The following is a 16,711-nucleotide window of genomic DNA, read 5'->3' on the forward strand; positions in this document are numbered from 1 at the left end:
CTGTTAGTTACTTTTTACTTTTACAGAGCTTCATTTAGCTTTAATTCTTTCACAGCAATGGTTTGAACAGCTTTTAGTGTGCATATGATAGCATTGAAAGAACTTTCAGCCACAAAAGCCTCTCTGGAACAAAGAGCATAGAAACTATAGAAAATCTAGCTTGGTAAACATAATTACATAATCAAAACTTTCATAGACCCTTTCCTAATGTAGCATTGTTCTGTACCTTTTGAGGTACTAAGTTGGGCAGTTTTAAGTAAGATGGTCTTCTGAAAACTGTTCAACAAAACTCTTTATTTAAACCACATCATAGTAATTTGCATGGACCAAATTGCAGTAATGATTAACTGCTAGTTAAAATGAAAGGTAAAATGGAGAACGTAACTCACAATGCAGAAACTTCTGCATTTGCTCTCTCTATGAAGGATATAAGAGCTATTCCTTTCTGATTTGGACTAACTGAATTTTTGGGTCATATCTAAAAACACTGAAAGGTAAAATTATTATAAAGCTAGATATCCTATTTTGTTAATTTTTATGGACAGTTGGTTTTACCTGTTGACTTACATTTCAGTCCAGCTGCAGGGCTGGTTTGGAAACAGGAGAGGCTAAAGTCTTACTAAAAAGAGTTATTTCATTAAAAAGAAACACACTAAATGTGATAAATACCATCATGTATTCTGAAAGAAAAACCCAACCCAAATATTGTTATTCAGTAGTTCACAGTTTGAGAATGTGAGTTCTCTAGAAGTATCCATTAATATTGGCAGGTTTCTATATCCCCTCCCTTTCCGGATATAACTAACCCAGAGCTACACCATACTTAGAAGGGAAAGGCCGCAGCTGCATTTACATTGACATGGACTCCTTGAAAACCAAAAAGTGGTGGGGGCTCCATAGGTTTTTGGTTTCTGTCTCCATTCACTCTTACACTTGAAAACTTTACCTTACTTGTATATCTTGTGTGCTTCAAACAAGCAAAATTTAAAGTAATCTGTTAAACCAGGTGCTTGATAAATTAAATGGGATTGACTTTCTCAATTTTGCAGTACTGCTTTCAGAAAAATGGCACACTTCAAATTAGTGATGCCTATGCTAATGTGAATAATTGTTTTAATAGTTTATTTAGTAATAGTATTTATCTTGTGCTTGTGTAGGAGCTTGTGTCTTTTGTATGATAGTTGGTTGAGCCAGTCAAAAAAAAAATCAGTATTTGCTTGCTTTACAGCTGGATGAGAAGTGGTATTTTTCTCACTTTTGGTCCTATCAAATCATTCATCTGTGCACATGCCAAACTCCAAGTAGCTGAGGAGTTTTGCAGGGTTCAGCAGTTAACTGCCTCAGGTTAGATGTATGCTCAATTTCTTGTCTGGCTTGCAGGTTTTACCTGGAAACACTTTACAGCTATTGGGTGTCATAAGATGATGCAGGTGACTTTTTTCCTTTTAATGTCTGGTACAATTGTTGCTCATATGCAGATACATGGCCAACAGCTGAGTAACTTACTGTACAAATACACTTGTGTTAGTTGTTAATGCTTACAGGTGTGGTTTATCTGTGATTGTGACCACTTTAGTGAAAGCTGCACAGCATTATTGTCAAAACCTATGTACTGAGAATAGATTAAGTAAAATTTCACCTGTAGTTTTCCTGCTTCCATAATGTTAACTGACATAAAACTGATTATGAATTTCATTATAGTATTGAGGGGTGTTGCTCTGTGTAGGACTTAATGGGAACGAAGTAGCAACAGGGATTTTTACTAAGTTGATAGCAGTTGGTTATTACTCAGCTATTTATACAGTCTGTAATAGTGTTGATATTTAGATGAGAAAACTGTATTTTATGGCAGTGGTTATTTGAATACTTGATGGTTGTTAGTACAACAGTAACACAAAACTGTACTGCACTGTTTTCAGTATCTTTTTTTTTTTTTTTTATTGGGGAAGGGTAGGCCAGTATGGACCTAATACAGAACCATCTAATTGCAGTTTTTTTCTTACTATCATATAGTTCTGGTTTTTCATTTTTATGTTTTTAGGGCTGGTGGACTGGGTCTTAATTTTGTTGGTGCCAATGTTGTTATACTGTTTGATCCTACATGGAATCCAGCAAATGATCTTCAAGCAATTGACAGGTACACTCTCAAAATATAGAACTTGATCCATGTTGCACTGTTCCATTCATTCTGTAATCTGATTGTCCAACTAAAATTTTTTTCTCAAATAAGAAATTTTTTACATTGTCTGATTCATCCATAACACAATAGAAAAAGTCCAACTAAATTAGGCTTTAGCTTTGATGTGATTATTTTAACCCAAATTTTAGAATATATTTTCCTTTATTTCTTTTTTTGCAGCACTGGGCCAAACAAAAACTCAAAAAAACCTCCTTTTGGTTACTATAACTTCTTGTGATCTCTGGAATATGTGTGTGTAGATGACATTTTTCTTGTGTTCTTCATGAAGAATACATTGTAGTTAACCCTAGTTCAAATGGTGTTTTGAATTCCCAAACCCTAAAAGACAGGGTCTCTTTATGTTCTCTTCTACTTTACCATTGTGGAGATTAATGTCTTTTTAGCACTCTGATATTATGGTGTTGGAGTATTTCTAGTAATGTAGATTTTTCTTTCAAGGCTTTTTGATTGTAGGATATTTCCCTAGGAATCCAAGGCAGACTGCTGACTTTTTAGTAACTGAAGTAAAGAATATTGAAAACCTATAAAGAATACTAAAAACCTATAAAAGAATACTAAAAATTCAGTAGATTTATATATTTTCATGAGCAGAAATACACTTGTTTCTATTATCTCATGCAATTACATAATTCTGTTTTAAGGGTCTTTATGATTTCTAGGATGTGTTTATGTGCAGCTGTTCTAGAGAAGTATATCAGAAACATGTGTTGGGGACTACCTTTAAAGAATCTTTGTAAGACCACATTACTATGAATTGTTTTAGCCTTCTGTGAATTTTGTGGAATATAGTCTATTAGAATTCTCAGAATTTACCATTTGAATAGAACACTGTCAGTTCCTTACCTGTTTTTATGATGTTGTATCTTGTAAAGTAATTTATGAAGTTAAAGAACCAACTGCTCCAAGAAATCCATGAGTTAATTCCTGTATAATGGAAATAGGAGAATACTTTGAGCAAAAGTAGGTGGAGACACAAAAGGAAAAAAACCCCAACAAACCTGAGATAAACAGAGAAGATGTGTTTTGTGGAGAGGTGGGAGGCAGTTCTTGTGATATAAAATGAGGAGAAGGCTTTTTAAACTGGATAGGCCTGGAGAGAAATATAAAATACTTGAAGGTAAAGGGAAAGGAAATCAATTACTGAGGAAAATTCAGAAAAGTAAGGAAAACAACACAATCAACGTATGTGTAATTTCGAATAGTCCTGTTTTATTAGAATGCACTTAACATATTTACTTTGTTTACTGTTTATTCCTACCCTAAGAACTCTCATTTCTTAAAATGTTTTTAATGTACCATGTCCTTGCAGAGCTTATAGAATTGGCCAACACAGAGCTGTCAAAGTGTTTAGATTGATATCCTTGGGGACTGTAGAAGAGATCATGTACTTGCGACAAGTTTATAAACAGGTAAAGCTCACAAACAATTTAAATGGGGAGCTCTTCCAAGCAGATTCAGGGACTGAAAGCTAATCTAGCCTGTAGTAAAACTGTAGTTTACATTGTGTTTATGGTAGATGATGTTTCCTTAACATACTAAGCCAAAGTGCATCATTTAGCAGCTGTTAAAGAATGGAACTGAATTATATTTGTATTCAAGAGTTTTTCTGTAACTGTTGACAGTTTAATTATGCAGTGTACATTATTCAGGTTATACAGAGAGCTGCTTTTATTTGAAGACTTATGAAGTACAACTGTGATAGTTGTAGTAAGTATCTGCAGCAGTTTGATTCACCAACTTTTTCTCATGGAAGTCTGGAGAAAGTAAAGCAGAAATCTTGCTGATGCTATAGAAGAAAAGTTTGTGATCTCTTAGAAAAAGAAGACTGGGATTTTTGGTCCAGTCTGCTTGGATTTCCAAAAAGCATGTATAAGTCTTGATAGGATGTATAAATGTTTTTTTCCATTTTTATCAATTGGCTTGTATTTCTCTAGTTGAATAAGCAGTAATAAACAGAGTAATTATAAATCTGAGGGTTGGGGTTTTTTCAGCTATACTTGGATTGCTTTCCCTTAGCAAGTAAGTATACAGTGCAAAGGAAGGTGAAAAAATGCTAATAATTTAGTATAGTGGAGCTGAGCTGTCAAGATACAGAGGAGTGACAGTAACATGAATAGTAGGTATCTGATAACAGGCAACAATGTAGTAAAAGTCTTCAAATGTTCTATTTTTTTTTTAAATTCAGTAAAGCGAAGCAGGTTCATATTATACCACAAACTATTATACCAACATCTGCCAGGGAAATTAAAACAAAATATCCTCGCTTAGGAATTTCTGCTTGTTCTAGCTAAAGCTGTGTATATAATGTGGGTGCCAGGAAATTCTGACGTGTTGTTGTAGCAAACACTTCTGAAATCTCTTGTGTTGTTCTGTTTTAGCAACTTCACTGTGCAGTGATTGGAACTGAAAATGCCAGGCGGTATTTTGAGGCAGTGCAAGGATCAAAGGAGCATCAAGGAGAGCTTTTTGGGATTCATAACCTTTTCAAACTTAGGACTCATGGGTCCTGTCTTACCAAAGACATACTGGAGGTATGAAGTACTACCCTTTTAGATAATAGTTTTACAGTTTTCATTTCTTCATGAGGCTTTTTGGTCGTTGTTTTGAATGGAAACACTATAAAACAGAATCATGAAACTTAATAAATACTTGTCTGTGCAATGACTTGAATGGAATAGGAATGCTAATTTCTCATTCTGATATAGACCATATGAATTTCTCTAAATCCAAGAATGGTAAAAGCTTGGTTTATAATTTTCATAAATTTCCTAGTATATGTATTTTTCTGGTATAAAAACTACGTATCTTATTTTTTTGATACTTTAATGCAGCTTTGTGCACAGATACCTTTTATGCATCAGTTACTGATACTGACCTTTTAAGCCAGAATTTTTACCAAAAAATATTTTTTATGATCACATTAACCTTCTTAGTGCACTTCTGGGGATGTCAATAATTGTTAAGAAAAAAGTTTGCTACAGCTAGCTTACATCTTCAAATTTACTGCAGCTTTATTTCATGTTTCTTTTTCTTTTCCTTTTCTTTTGTTACTTTTCCTCTCTAGGAATTTAGTCTGGACTTTGCTTATTCTACTTCTGGTGCTTACACTTCTTTTTCTGTGCTTGTCTTTGTGTGTAATAAAAAAGCTGTATCTGTTTATGTTAACATATTTGATTGTCTTAGAGGGAAGGACGGGTAGAAGCAGGAGTCATTACAGCAACTACATGGCTGAAGGAAGAGAATCGTTCCTGCAGCTCAGAAGAGGTGAGGTGTCCTTGTGGACTGTACACCAGAGCATGACAGACCTCTAATTCCCAGTATTGGAGTGGCAAATGTGGGCAATATATCTTTAGGCTGGTAATACTTTTACCCTGTTGTTATGAAGATTTTGTTTAGGGAATTGTGGAAAGGAGTACAGCGGGTTTAGATGACTGAAAGCTTCAGGTTTTGTGTAACTCTAGAAGACCTGGGTTATTTAGTTGTTATAGTCAGACAATCAGAGTGATTTCCACCAAACCAGTGGTCTGTTCAATGTCTTTTTTATTTTTAATGTATGTAATTATCTAATGGTTTCCTTCTGGAATAAGATCTTTTTTTTTTTTTCCAACAAAGGTCAGTTTTAATAGGAGCATTGCATGTTTTGACTGAGTGCCATGTTCAGGTACTTTGAGTAAAGTTATCACTAGATTAGATTGCACTGAATTATATTACAAATTAGCCACTATCTCTTATGCCTGTTGGAGATTTGTGTGAGTATATATCAGCATTTCTTGTAACCTTACATTGATCTCAGTCTCATATTCATAATACATAACTGGATGGTCATGATCTCACCTATGACTTGATGAAAAGCAGCAATTTTTTAAGCGTAGGTTAAATGCTTTTTGATGAGCAGAATTATATCAGGATTAATATATTAAATTTAAAACATCTCTGAGTACAGAATTTTGGTATTTACTGTTCTTCCATTTGCAGGCTGTCATAATTCTTACCTCAGTATAGTATACAGTTTTGGAGCGGTGTTCTGGACTTTAGGATCTTAAAAATGTTTTAAGATTGCCTGGGCATAATTTTGTTTGAATACAGTAGGCTTTGATGAATTTTGGAGTGGAATGTTAGCACCCATATACAAGGAAGTAAACCACTGCACAGATATTTATCATTATACACAATATTAAAGTTTGAATCATAAAGTAATCTTCCAAAGCACCCTTGAAAGATGAAAAGTGGCAGTGAGATAGTGTAAACTTGAAAAATATGGATGTGGATTGGGAAGGCATAAATTGTTTTAGCAGTGTACAGCATATACTGTCTCAAGTACATAATACTGTTGGTTATTTTCAGTGGTTTTCTGCTAACAATATTCTGCCAGAGACTTCAATAATTTCTCATTATGAATTATTTTGCATTTTATAATATTATTTTGCATAGTTTTTGCTTGAGTAACAGTGAAATTCTGCTTTTTTTACACTGCTTTGGAATTAGGCATGTTGGGTACACTATAAATCTTAAATAACTTTGTAGTATTTTTTATTTTTAGTATGAAGAACCAGACTGTCAAGAAGATGGAGATCCTCAAAGCATTCGGGCGCAATTAAAAAGAGAAGAAACTGATTTTTGGGATGATTTGAGTGATGATGATGTTCTGGAGAGTTCTGTGAAAAAATCTGACAGAAGGAAGCCATGCAATAAAAATGGTTTTGTGGTAACAAAGGGACAGCTTTCCTTAATACAGTGTGGATTCTCTAAGTTGTTGCAGAGAGAAATTGAGACTACCAAAGAAGGGGATCATAATTGTAACTCTCATCATTCAAGTTCTAATGATCACACTATAAGAAAAAATGTAAATAGCAAGCATGGTGGTTTTCAGAAATGTCAAACCAGTGTGCCTGTTTTGAAGCATGGGAAAGCTGTTCTGCCTCCAAATGGAAGTGATAAGCAAGATATGCATAGTACAGAATGGCTTGGTTTATCAGGCTCTGAGGAGGAAGGGGACAGAAAAAATGAGGATCAAAGCATTTTAAAACAATGTGAAATAGTCATGGAAACTGAAAGTAGTTCTGAAGCAGATGATGATGTCATCTTTCCTACGCAAGTTCAAGTATGCCAGCAACCAGTGCTTACTAAAGAAGGTGAAATGCATAGGTCAACATCTGAAAATTGTGAAGAGTTAGCAAAAGAAAAAGCTGGGTTTGTGTTTAAGGGAAACAGTAGACAATTTGGATTCCACAGTGCTGAGTCAGATTGCACCGTACTCGTTGAAGATGTCAAGAATGACATAGAGTTGAAAGGAGCAAGTGACGTAAGTGATGAGTCTGATGATATTGAACTTCCCTATAATTCTGAATCAAGAAAGCTAGGAACTCGGAGTTTTCCAAAGTGGAAAGAATCTCTCCCACAAGTAAAGGAGCCCTACAGAAAAGGAGAGAAAAGCGGTTCTCAGAATATAGATGAATTCTCATCCTCTGAAGAAAGCTCTCCAGTTGAGAAAATTCATGCCAGGAAGCAAAGCTATAGGAGTAAACAACAGAGCAGCAGAATTCAGTTTGGGTCTAAAATGTTGTGTCCTATTCAAGATACCTCTGTTGCACAAATGAAGTCTAAAAATTATGCTGTACGTAGAACATATGCAAATAAAACTGTATTTGAGCATCAAGAGAAAAATATGGAATCAATGGACAAATATTTAGGTAACTATTAAGTTTATTTGTTAATTTTATTTCAACTAAAGTAATAACATATGTCTAATTTACCATTGTCAGCAGGTTTTAAGTTCTTGTTGCTGTACATTAATTTTTGTTACATAGTAAATGTTCTGCTAAGTTATTATTCAGTAATATCTTTCTGTAGTTTGCTCTTTATTAGTCTTACTTTTTTGTCTTATAGGCTGACAGGCTGCTTTGTAATTCTTAGTTAAACTCTTACCATATCTTGAAATATGCTGAGATTGAAGATTTATTAAAAATCCACAACCTAAATATTTGAACTGTAAAATCTTATGAGTCTTGACAGGGTTGTTAAATAAAATTTACAGAAAAAAAAAACTGTGGTGTGGGAGTTTTAAACACCATGTAGAAGACTTGATTCCTAAAGACTTAATTTTAATCATTGACGTTGCAGCTGTTGAGCCATAGATGCTTTGAAATGTCTTTGTCCATATGAAAATAATCACACTGAAATTGAAGTAGTGTTAAACTATCTGGATAAATCCAAGTAAGTCTAATGATTGTTGTTAATTTCATAGAACTGAGTAACTTGGTTCTGAGTGAAATCGTAACAAATTTTACAACTTCAATATAATTTTTTTTAATTACAGTATCTTTCAGTGCAAATGTGTACCTTCAGAGTTTTGGAATAACTAATGTCCTTGTATTTTTCTCATAATGTATCAGATGGTGTTCAAGAAGTGGCATATATTCATTCAAATCAGAATGTGGTTGGATCCAGCAAAGCTGAAAATCACTTGAGCCGATGGGCGGTGCATGACGTATTTGAGTTGAAGCAGTTTTCCCAGCTCCCTGCTAATGTAGCTGTCCGTAGTGCCAAGGTAAAGAGATATTTTTGGAAATGTCATTTTAACTTTTATTTATCTTCATTTTTCATCGTAAAAACCTCTAAAAACTTGTTTTTCTGTTACTGGCCACCATGAATGATCAAAGACACTGAAGATGAGAGGAAGAGAATGCTCAGTTGGAAGTCTAATAAATTACTTTGGTTTTTTTGGGGGTGGCTTTTACATTATTCAGCTTTGAAAAAGTTGGGAACTAAACAGCACAGCACCCTCTGTGGGATTTTTTTGTGGAAGAAATGTTAAGATTAAAGATAGGGTTTTTGAAATCAAATTCTGAGACATGTTTTTCTGATTTGAGCCTTGAAAAATCTTCAGTTTGTCCTGGATTCAGTTAACAAAAACCCAATTGTCAGGGTACATTTTGGACACCCTGTAGCATAGAAATTTAAACATACATCAGTTGGCAGACTCTCCTGGGGAGGTGAGCATACACAGTTACTATAATTAAGTCAAATTGTCTATGTTTAATGTCTTAAACATAGAAGTAGAGTTTATTGGGAGTTCTTATTTTCAGCAATGGATATGTTTAATGTTTTTTGTTGGTCCTGTAGCTTGTTTGATTGCATTTGGTATACACACAAATCTGGAATAAAATCAGGTACATCTTTCATATTTTTTATTCTTACTACATTTTTTTTTAATCTGCTGTGATTATCTGGGTATTTGGTTGTTGCTTTGTAATAAATATTTGCAATTTCCTAGACTGAGTTTTGAGATAAACCACAAGCACAGAATAAGTCACTGGTGAATGTGCAGCTTAGTCTTTACGGACACATTAGCTATCCAGAAATTGTAGACATACGACTGTGTTGTTCTGGGGTGTTGAACATCTTCAGTGACTAGAAGAGTTTCTTCCAGTGCTGTTGTTATACTGTATTTAATTAAGCCATTAGCAGAGTTGCCAAGAATTTTTATACTGGGAAGATCAAACCAGGTGAATCGGTAAAAGTAAGCCCTTTTCAATTCTAACACATTTGTATTAGAGTGTTCCTTATTAGCAGAAAAGTTGGTCAAAAATACTCAAGAGTACGGTAGGAAGGTACTTATTAATTGGCAATGGTTGACAACATTATTAAAACCAAATAAAAATGAAAGAAAACTTTGAAGAGAGTATTTTGACTAAATGTCTGTTGATCCACCTCAGTTCAAAATTAGTTTGTGGTTCTCATGTAACTTAAAGCTTATTGTGTAGAGTTACGTCACTGCAAGTATTGCAGATTAACTTACCTTGATGACCTTGTCAGGTTTTTTAAGGTATGCGCTTTGGCTCAGAAGCAACAGTAGTATCTCTTCTCTTGGAGATCTAAGTAACAAGAAGAACATTAAAAATTATGGAGAAGGCTGCCTCTTTTTTCACGTCCGGTTACTCATTTATGTAAAGGCACTAAGGTAGAAGTAAAATATAGATTACTCCATATTCTTAAATGTGGCATTTTGAGCTTTGTAGACAGTATTGAAAGATCCTCTACTAAGAATTTTACTGCCACTGTTTTTGTTTTTACTTTGTATTTCCTTAGAAGACATTTTGTGAAAAGACATGGTCACTGTTGTGCTTCTGGCCATCAGACTTTGCTGGTCATTTTTCACTTACTTGCCATCAGTTGAAGTTAGGACATTCACTGTCTGAGCATCTACCTGTTTTATCATAAATAATGCTACTTAATAAAAATGTTTTTCAGTAGATTAAAGCAAGCAGCATCTTATGTAATATTAAAAATACAGCTGAGTAATTGCATTTCCATACTTGTTTTAGGTAAATAAAATTACAGTTTTGAATGTTGGAATGTTAATTGGAAACTGATAGTCATTGAAGGAAAAACAAAGTCTTGTCAGAAATGTTGAAATTCCTTATTAATGTAGAGTTCAAGTGTCATTGGTTTAATAGTTTGTCAAAAACTCTTGTGTAGCTCTTTCTGTTGGCTGTGGGTATCAATGATATTAGATTCGTAATTCAAAGCTTTTTTTACAGTGTATTTAGGCTGAAGCTTTATGTGATAGCATCATGAAGGCATCTGAATAATATTTATGCCCCTTGTTAGAACAGCTGATCTAATCATTTTATTTCTAAGTAGAAGCAATCAAGAAAGGTTATTTTAATTTCACAGACAGGTCTGATCAGGACCAAAAAGTATAATGTCCTTTGTGCTCATTTGTGTCATGTGTGTTCATTTTACCTATGGCAACTCTGTCTTCCTGCTTTACAGTTTCACTCAGTAAACAGTCTGTAACAATACATTTCTGATGTAATAAATTTTAAATACATTTTCCAAGCAACAACTTATATCACTGTGAAAGGGGTTCAAGAATTTTGAAAAACTGGAAGTATTTTGTTGAATTGTATGAGATGGGAAATACAAATTTCTAAAAATATTGGTGGAAGAGTGACATTTTTGTCTCATGCTTACATAGAAATCTGGAATGACAGGGATAATAAGCAATGTTATAATATGCTAAAGCAATTAATAAAGAAAACCCCTTGCAAGAGCAATGACATGTTGACTTCTTGCTATTGACTAGCCATCTAATCACATTTTGGGTTCACTACTTCTCTTGAACTTTTAGAACCTAGGTTAAGGTCTATAGTTTCAATAGCCAATTAATTGAGATTATATGAGTACAGGTAACAGAAAAAATAAGTTGCTAGAAAGCACTATAAAACAATGTCTTCTTCCTGGTTGTCTACTTGTAGTAGCTAAAAGTCTAAATTAGGTTTATTAGTGCTTCATTTATTGCTGAGTCATGAAGACTAACGTAGTTGCTTAAGTTGTAGTAACTGCTTAAAGCTGGAGCAGGCTGCAGAACCTGTGAGGTCTCTGAAAGTGAGAGAGGTTGCATGGGAAGAAGATCCCTAAGAGCCAAGTTGGAAGGGATGGGAGGCAGCAAGTCTTGTTCCTCAGAAAATAATTGAAGGTATGTAGAACATCCTAAGAACATGAGTAATGAACAAGCTTGTATTTAAATTGATTATAAAAAAAGTGTAAGACTTTAACACATTTTCTTACCTCAGATTTCACCTTGGTGATATTTTCTTTCCTTGAGTTTAGAAGGCCAGTGTTAAATCTGCACACTTGGCACTAGTTTAGTTCTCAGTCAAGTCTCTCTTAACTTTTTAAACTGTGGCTTCAATTAAGCTGATTTTTTAATCCAGTAATGTCTATTATCAGTCTCTCCTTAATTTTACCTGGCTAGTATTTTTACATCCTAGCTACCTTTTCTCTGAACAGGTAGAACATATTATGTTACTCTTCTACTGCTCTGTGCCGTTAAAGGCTTAAGGAGACAAAACTTTGATTCTTTTTATGAGAAATAGATTTTACTACTATTTTTTTCCCTTGTTTTCTTTGTTCTCCAGGTTCCATAATAGTCCTGAATTCAAGTCTGCAGAGCCTTTTACACTTCTTTCCCCAGAGCTGATGGGGAGTGTAGTCATATTGTCTATATATGGTTTTTAACAGAATTTTTCCAAATAACTAGTTTAGCTAGAATGTTCACTTTTATAGTAATGAGTGCTTATTTGGTCTGTATTTGTATAAGTACTGCACGACTCTGAAAAGCACAGTTTGGCAGCAACCAGAATATAAAGGAAAAAAAAAAAAGACATCATGATACTTCACTCACAACTTAGCAGTTGTGAGATAAAATCCAGAAGTAATAAATGTAACAGTGTAAACTATGCATTAATTGTACAAGCAAGAGAATAAACTATAATTTGATTGAATATAAAAGAAAATCTGTGTGTGACAATAATAGTAGCAAACATATGTGGAAAGGTATTTTATCATGTGATCCATTGTAGAAAATGTGTCTTTTATCAGAGAAATCCATGAGATTGCATAAAAAGAGAAGAAGATGCTCTTCTTCTGTTGTTGAAGATTTTAGGTGAATTGAAGCAGCATTCTCAGTGAAGAAGGACATTGTTAAGTTGTTACAGAACGGTTTTCACAAATAGTCACAGCAGTGGAGATTCATTTATGGTTTATTTTGCAAGTATGATGAGCGAGTATGATGAGCAGGTACTTTAAAGACTTAAGATTTACTGGAGTTTTTTGACAGACATGGCATATCTCTTTAATGCAGAATGCTTATAATTATAATTATAATAAAATATTGTAATACCTGTAGTTCCTGTGTTGAATGTAGTTATCCTTTTTGTGAAGATTATCTGTTTTCTGACCATGGCCCACGACTGTCAGTATAAGATTGCTGCAGATTTTGAGAAGAAAATACATAAGTCCTATAGAGTATGACCCTTAAAGTTCATCTAGTTCAAACTCCCTGCAATCAGAAGGGACATCTTCAACTAGATAAAGTTGGAGCCATATCCAACCTGACCTTGAATGTTTCCAGCAACGGGGCATCCACTGCCTCTCTGGACAACCAGCTGCAGTATCTTACGGTCTTCACTGTCACAAAGCCTTCTTCCTTATGTCTTATCTAGATCAAAACCAGGCTCTGCTAAATAGTCTTTTTCCATCTCTCTTACAGACTTGTTAAGTACTGAAGGGTCATGGTAAGTTCTCTCCAGAGTCTTCTCTTCTCCAGGCTAAATAACCTGGCTAAATAGGAGAGGTGTTCCATCCCTCCACTCATTTTTGTGATCTTTCTGCATGAAGAGCAAGGGGACAGAATCACCTGCCTTGACCTGTGGCCACATTTCTTTTGATGCAGCACAAAACAGTATGGCAATCCTCCTTCAAAGAGTTGATGTTTCTGATACTGCTGCTTATGCAGAAGGAACTGATGTGTCAATACTTGGAGGTGTTTAGAGCCTCAGTAATCAAAACAAAGTCAGGAGTTTATGTTCCATGCATAAGTGTTGCAGACAGCTGTTTCTGAAGAAAATTTGGAGATAGGGATTACACTGTATAATAGGTTAATAGTACATCTTTTCTTCCTTTATAGTTATAAATTTTGCTTGCATGTCCTAGAACCTAAGCATCACAGAAAGTAGACAGGTGTGTCTCTGTGCAGTTTGAGATCTCACGCTACTCATAATCTTTGCTAAGAATTCGTGAGTGCTGAAGCATGAGTTTAATTTTTATTTGTGATGCCATGATGCAGGGAGAATCACATGTGGCTATAGTAAACACCTTGAGGTAGAAAATGCATGGCATTCATTGTGGCACATGGCCACTCCAGTAAAGATTACTGAGAGCTGTTGTATGACAACAAAACACACTTGGTATGCTGCTTCACTGAAGATTATTCATAAGAAGGGTTTTCCAGTCTATTATATACAAGTGTGAAGGAAGAAGAAATTAAATAAATAACTTGTTTTTTTCTGGGATTATTTTGTTCAGTTTAGTCTGATATGACGATGTTGAACACTGTGTTCTGTGCTTGAGTTGAAATTCAAGTCTTGTTTAAATAGACTTTTAGACCTGCATTTACTTCAGCCTTTCAGAGAGAGAGAAGAGTCTTGAGTAATTAATGTGTACTTTGCTCAAAATTATTCTGACATTAATTTTGAGGAAAGAAGTGTTAACAAATTCTCTAAGGCCTTACTCGTCTACTAAGTAATTTTAGAGGTTTTATTTTCTTGGTGGACTTCAGGTTCCAAAGCAACCTGATTTCAGTGCAGAAGCTTTTTATGTCCTTGGGTTTTTTGGCAACTTGCACTGAAACTTTTATTTGTGATACTTTTTCTTAGCTACCATAAGAAAGAGAAACCTCTCAGAGGCAAGATTTAAATATCTTCTTCTAATGTTTCTACTCTGTTCTGAATTAAATGACTGCATTTCCTAATGAATTTCCTAATTAATTTCTGTGTTAATTGGCAAAACCAGCTTACGTTAAATGTTTTGCACAGAATGGAAGTCTGGGATGGGCTTTCTCTAGTTCTTCTACAGCTGAATTTGTGTAGTATTTCTTCAGTAGGAATCCAGGGTGTGGAGGGGGGGCTGTGTGAGCATGGGGATGTCTTTGGAGAAGGTTTGGAGGTTTCACAAAAAAGATGGAAGATGGGAACAGTACATACTAACTAATTTGAAAAACTGATGATGTCGCCTATTAGAGCAAGTTTGCGCTTACTAATATGTGGAAAAGTATTAGTCACAAGATCTTGTACTGTACCTGAATATGTGAAGTCTTTTTTTCTGTCAACTGCATGTTTTCAACTTAAGTTTACTTAATGTTTTACTGAAAAGAAATGTACAAAGACAGCCATTCAATTGAGGATTAATCACTATGGCAATAGAAGTGTGGTGACTAAAAAGGGGGAGGATGTATTCCCCCCTCAGCTTCCTGCCAGCTGTCATATTCAACCTCAGCAGCATGAATTCAGGCCAAAATATAGACTGTGACCAGCTCGAAGAAACTTTATCTGTATTTTTATAAATTTGTACAAGAATTGCACTATAAAGGAAGACTTAATCCCCTGGATTGGATGACAGACATTTGGCACTATTGCCAGTGTTTGACAGAGAAATAACGAGATGCTTTGTAGTAAAACCTGGATTAATGGTAAACCCCTCTTTATGTTATTGCAATGTGGTGTAAATGAGAAAACTAAGCATGCTGTCAGCCTAGGAAAAAACATGGCCTTTGTATCTCCAATGCAGATTTAAGTACTATTGAGAATACTGTAAATACAAAAGTTGTGTCATTAAGAACTCTACTTTATTTTATTTGTATTACACTGACATTTTGTAGATTATTTAAACAAAGACTTTCTATCAGTTGTAGGATCTCTTATTGCAGTGTGTTTACACAGCTTTCAGATTCAACAAGTTTAGATAGTTGTTTACAAAGAGTAGGCTTTTGGGAGATAACATGCCTTTGGCCTTGCTCTTCTAGGATGGGGAACTATGCAACTTTAAAGTAATTGTTCCCAAATGATTGGCCTGTAATGCTGTTTTATTGAGTTTACTGGTTCAGTTTGCAATGGAATTAACCATTTCACTATTCTACTTTTGTTTGTGTTTTTATAATGTAGTGAGGTTGTATTTTTATGATGTAATGAGTTAATATGTGGTATTCTTTGAAGGTTGTAGTGGAGTTTTCTTTATGATATATGTGCATGGCCTTTGGTTTTGCTACTCTTTGACAGAAGGATGAGAGGGTGAATGAAGATGGGTGCAAGTCCACAGCTTCTGCTGGAATAAGCAACTACCTTAAGCTTTGAATTCTGAGACAGGCTGAGTGTCTCCTCCCGTTCTCAACAATAATAACTATAGTGATTCAAGGTCTGATATGTCTTACAGGAATTACTTTAGGTAAAGGTTCAAAAACTTAAGATTGCTCCTAATTAAAAATTCTTGCTCTGTTACCTGATTGTAAAAGAAACAGACTCAAGTAAATATGAAATACAGAAGATGAAATCTGTTCTCAATTCATATAGTAGTAAATTCTCCAGTACCAAGAAAAATATTAGAGTTTATGGAATTCCTTGTCTCAGTTTGTTTATGCAATAAAGCTACATGAAACATACATGGAGAAATGACAATGTAAAAATTTGTGTAATTTTATCAGCTTTAATTCTACTGGTCTCTTGGTTCTGGCAACATGTTTTGGAGGAGTAGTTTGGATCCATAATAAATCTTAACAGTTTTTATAACTTGAAAAATATTTCTGCTGTTAGTCTGCTGGGATGCATTCAAATATTAGATACACTTGTAATTGTAGCCAACATAACTTTGTTTAGCTCAGAAAGCTTGATGTAAATATAGTTATCCTTAAGTATTTTAAAATTTTAAGGTAGGTTAGCTTTATTATCTAAGACAATTAATGTATTGACTGTTGACTATACATTACTTGTAATTCTCATTCTACAGCCTTATTTTCTTAGAACAGCAGATGCATTCATTCAGAGACTTGCTTTTCCATTAAGAAAGCTAAATTCAAAGGAAAAACTAATGTCCACATCAAAAATAGTTCTGAAATACTATAAGATTCAGGCTCATTTTAAACTGGAATTTATAACTCACCATAAGTCTCTGAAG

The 16,711-nt window shown here is 34.4% G+C and overlaps 1 protein-coding gene and 1 long non-coding RNA gene across 2 annotated transcripts in view; one reads left to right on the plus strand and one right to left on the minus strand.

Moving 5' to 3' along the window:
• The window catches only part of ERCC6L2 (ERCC excision repair 6 like 2), a 48,536-nt gene that overhangs the window by 24,038 nt on the left and 7,787 nt on the right, over positions 1-16,711 (plus strand). The window contains exons 12-17 of the mRNA XM_085567323.1: positions 2,042-2,137; positions 3,510-3,609; positions 4,579-4,731; positions 5,384-5,464; positions 6,741-7,890; positions 8,593-8,747. Of these exons, the coding sequence (XP_085423449.1) occupies positions 2,042-2,137; positions 3,510-3,609; positions 4,579-4,731; positions 5,384-5,464; positions 6,741-7,890; positions 8,593-8,747 (1,735 nt within the window). The remainder of the gene's footprint in view (positions 1-2,041; positions 2,138-3,509; positions 3,610-4,578; positions 4,732-5,383; positions 5,465-6,740; positions 7,891-8,592; positions 8,748-16,711) is intronic.
• LOC116184646 (uncharacterized) overlaps positions 1-16,711 on the minus strand; it is a 71,927-nt gene that overhangs the window by 13,670 nt on the left and 41,546 nt on the right. Inside the window, exon 3 of the long non-coding RNA XR_014951468.1 lies at positions 3,044-3,124. This is a non-coding gene — a long non-coding RNA (uncharacterized LOC116184646). The remainder of the gene's footprint in view (positions 1-3,043; positions 3,125-16,711) is intronic.

This window comes from Lonchura striata, chromosome Z (genome assembly GCF_050655825.1).
Source record: "Lonchura striata isolate lonStrDom1 chromosome Z, ASM5065582v1, whole genome shotgun sequence".
NCBI classification, from domain to species: domain Eukaryota; kingdom Metazoa; phylum Chordata; class Aves; order Passeriformes; family Estrildidae; genus Lonchura; species Lonchura striata.